Below are 4,481 nucleotides of genomic sequence, written 5' to 3'. Positions count from 1 at the left end.
GCATAATGGCATCAAAGACATATTAAGAGCCTGGTTGGCCAGCTGATTGACCCCAACAGAACAGTGCGCACCCCTTGCATAAAAATGGCCATGATTGATATATGGTGGGCATCCTCGCTGTTTTGGTATACATCCTTGGCACAATGGTGACCTTGGTATAGTGGAGCCATTATTGGCATCATACAGGCATGCTTAGTAATGTGGTGAGCATCTATGTCCTATAATTGTAATACTAGGGCATTTGAAGCAGAATCTGTCCATGTGATGCACTTTAACTCACGGATACTAGATGAAAATGACAAGAAGATGTTTGGGAACTGTACATTTCCTAAAAATGAAAAGGAAAGCCTAGCTGTTCATGGCAATAGATTAGAGATAAGCCATGACCACCCCAGCGCTGAGGAGAGCACTCATTTGTGTGTGTGTGTCTAATGTTGTGTCATTGACCCCCAAATGTGCATGGCAGCCCCCACCATAAGGGTGCTACCTCTGACGCAATTGCATCAGTTCATAGCATAATAGTGCCAATGGCATGTGTATGGTCATCCTTGTCTGATTTGGGCTTTCTTGGTTTATGTTGTGGCATAATGGCATCAAAGACATATTAAGAGCCTGGTTGGCCGGCTGACTGACCCCAACAGAACAGTGCAAACTTTAGAACACAGTTACCTGATTGACAGTGTTTTCATATGTGTTTTTCACGCAAGAAGCTGTGAGCTGCATTGTGTATTACTTTGTTTAGCAGAGCATGTGAGTAGTATGTTTATCCCTATGTCGCTTCTTCCTCTGCAGGCTCTCATTGCATCCAACAGAATGGAGGCAGCAAATCAAACAGTGGTGACTGAGTTCCTTCTCCTGGGTCTCACTCAGAATCCAGAGACTCAGCTCCTTCTCTTTGTGGTGTTCGTAATCATCTACACGGTGACCGTGCTAGGAAATCTTGGCATTATTGTACTGATACGGATTGCCAACTCCCTACACACACCCATGTATCTATTTCTCAGCATGCTGTCTTTTGTTGATTTGTGCTACTCCTCTGTTGTAACCCCTAAGCTGCTGTCCAACCTGCTTCAGGAGGAAGCTACAATCTCCTTCGGTGCATGTGGTACACAGCTTTTCTTCTTCTCAGGCTTTGCAGGAACAGAATGTCTCCTTCTTGCAGTGATGTCTTATGATAGGTATGTTGCAATTTGCCACCCTTTGCTCTATCGGGTGATCATGAGGACAAAGGTTTGCCTGCAGCTCATCACCATCTCTTATGCTGGTGGTTTTGTGCAATCTACAGTACTGACTGGCTTTACCTTCTCTTTATCTTTCTGTGGCCCCAATCAGGTAGAGAAGTTCTACTGTGACCTTCCTCCAATCTTGAAGATCTCCTGCTCTAACACATTCACCAGTGAAGTGGTCACATTTGTATTTGCTGTCATGATTGGTGTGGCATCACTTCTGACTATTCTCATTTCCTATGCTTGCATTATCTACACTATTGTGAACAAAAACTCCAGGGGTGGCCGCTGCAAAGTATTCTCTACATGTGCCTCCCACTTTACCTGTGTTATCCTCTTCTATGGAACCCTCCTTTTTGTGTATCTACAGCCATCAACCACCTATTCCACAAGTTTTGTGGTCTCATTGTTCTACACAGTGGTGATCCCAATGTTAAATCCCATTATCTACAGCTTAAGAAACCAGGATGTGAAATCAGCCCTTAAGAGGATTTTTCAAAGGAGAATTTTGATTAAATTAGTGTAAGGAAGTATTTGTACAACTTTGCATTCTTTAAAATGACATTTTTGTAAATTATATACATAGGGTCCTTACTGAAAGTTAAATGATATATCTGTAGTTTGTGTGTAGTATGTTGTTGGTTACCAAAAGCAATATGGCAGAAAGTCACTGTCTCTATGGTATTCTAATGTGGCAGTTACACAGTCTGGAGGCTTTCCTCATGCAACAATCTTTATGTTAGATATTGTGACTAAAGTGCAACTGGTTAACTAGCCAAGGTTTTCATGGACTGTGGGCATCATGAGATGAGAATGCAAAAGATGATCAAAGTTAGAATAAATGTCTTCATCAAGTAAATATTTCTTGGAGCTTAGTAATCCTGAATGCGACAAGTCTTGGTGGAGGGTCATAATTATAATTAGAAGACAAGAGAAGTGTTGTGGGCAGTCAAAAAGATCAGTCAGTGGTGCACCAATGACTTTTCTAGAGAATAATTTTTTATAGGAAACATGCTCCAATAAATGCAGCATGCACAGTTACTGTAAATACTTTTTTTTTAAAATACCGGAATACATTAAGATATTTTCAAAAGTATTTTCAGAAGTTAGTGTTTTTTAAAAACATTTTGTGTAAAAAAAAAGAATTATAAATGGCTTATCCAAGAATTATGATTGATTTATTTATAGATAGAAACCGTTCTTTTCAGCGTGATAGCATTGTGACAACATTTATATGGATCTGTTCTCACCTTTCCTTCATTGTGAATTATTATTTAATGCAGTATTTTAAAACACTTTTTACTGAGTTTGCTTAATGAAATATGCGGGCAACAGACAATATGCAAATTAACTCATTGTGTGGCCATTACACACAGACTCCATAGATGAAGGGCCTGCATATGTTTAGTATCAAAACAGCCCACAGAGCCATATATCTTTATGAATATCCGGGGGCAGGCCCTAATTTGTTATATTTCCCTGTTTGCTTTACATTCCTTGAATCTGGGGTTATGCCTTTGCAAACATCATCATTGTTGACCAGGTCAACTTCTTACTCTTTACAATGGAGAATAACATTCATTTCAATGAACAGCCTTTGGAATAAAATGTAATGGCTTTCTTGCGTACCATCTTGCGTGATTTCAAAGTTGCCAATAATGTTCATATGCCATGCAGTCAAATAAAAACAATACTATTACATAATCACCCACTGGGACTTAGAAATAGAATACTCTTTAATTAAAAAGGTGCCATTGAAAAGGCTATAGCACAAAATTTGCCAACTCAAAATGGGTTTTGTCCCAGATGGTTACAAGCTGGTCAACATTAAGATGGATGTGACTACTGAAATTATGCGCAGCAAACTCAGCTTCAGGTCAAAAATATTTGGGTAACTCCTTCAAATCCAGTTAGTGACCAAAATCCATTTGCTTCTGCAAAGCCAGTTTTAATCTCAAAATGAACACAAAAATATTGAATGTGAAAGGGAAGAGCAGCAAATACATTTGCAGAGTTACACAAGGTTGGTCTGTCATATTGGTACTGTTGTAAAAAATCCTGGTGGGCCTGTGGGTCCTTTTGGCTTGTCATTTAGAAGTGCTACAGGCTGGAAAAGCTCTCTTTTCTCTCCCTGGCAATGGAATGTACAACATTGTCCCTATCACTATGCAATCAGTGGCAAATCGAATGCAGCATCCTGTCTGGCCTTCTGACCAGAGACTCTTGGGACAAACCCTACTCCATCTGGAGCCAGAGAAAAGAATGTTTATGCAAGGGCTGCAGCAAGAGTGGCGGGAGATTGCAATGTTGGCCAGGCTGGGCTGAGAATGATGAATGATTGCTCCCATAGCCCCTCCTTCCAGGCTGCACTACGAGAACATGGATTCTCCCTTGTTAAGCTTTGCATAAACGCAAAGGTACCAGCTCCATGGGGTGTGCTGAATTACTTGTGAAGCCCATTTCCTCTGAACAAATAATTGATCATCACTCAGGCCATCATGCCTACCCTAACAACTTAGTATTTGTATGTATATTAGAACTATGTTGGCCTAAAAGCAATAAAGAAGGGCTTGGGAAAAGTATTTTTTCTAGAATACATCCATTGGCACTGTCTATGGGTACACATATTGCCCTCCTCCTCCTGCTTTTATTTACGTGATTTTATTCAGGTTAGAGTTGTAGGAACAAATTGACAAAGTGAAGGGAGTAGCTTTAAACACGTCTTATATGAGAACATGCTGTTGGACCTAGCCCTGTCTGCAGGTTCACCCCAAAACATTTTTACCTTTACCCTCCACATTATGTTGGTCTTAGGAAGCACATTTTATGAGAGCTAACCAATGCTAAAGTGCTTGTACTTTCTCTATTAACCATGATTGAATTGGCTTATATTGAATTAATATATTAATTTTATTTGTATGTCTATAGTAAAGTGGTACTACATTGCTGTAAATTAAATACTTCTAGTTGGCCTGATGCACTGATATGTGCCACCCACTTAAGTAACCCTTTAAGCATGTCTCAGGTGTGACATTGCAGCCTGTGTGCACAGTTGTAAACTTCCATTTTGACCCAATGGCCCAAACCTTCCTTTTTAATACATATCAGTTACCCCTAAGGTAGGATGTGAGCAACCCAGAGAGCAGAGCACATTGTATTTAAATAGAAGAACAGATACTTTTAAGTTTTATGTATCCTGATAATGAAAACCTTGCTTTTCACTACCGCAAGGCTTGCCTCACCCATAGACTAACA

General features: G+C 39.9%; 1 protein-coding gene across 1 annotated transcript; it reads left to right on the top strand.

Moving 5' to 3' along the window:
* The first annotated feature begins 813 nt into the window (after positions 1-813).
* LOC138287119 (olfactory receptor 5AP2-like) lies at positions 814-1,752 on the top strand. Its single transcript, XM_069227479.1, has one exon. It carries the CDS (start codon positions 814-816, stop codon positions 1,750-1,752), a length of 939 nt encoding a protein of 312 aa, XP_069083580.1.
* Positions 1,753-4,481: the final 2,729 nt, after the last annotated feature.

The sequence above is a fragment of the Pleurodeles waltl genome, chromosome 4_1 (assembly GCF_031143425.1).
Source record: "Pleurodeles waltl isolate 20211129_DDA chromosome 4_1, aPleWal1.hap1.20221129, whole genome shotgun sequence".
Taxonomy (NCBI): Eukaryota; Metazoa; Chordata; class Amphibia; order Caudata; family Salamandridae; genus Pleurodeles; species Pleurodeles waltl.
Note: the sequence above shows the minus strand (reverse complement) of the source record. Positions and strands in the feature narration are given on the sequence as shown.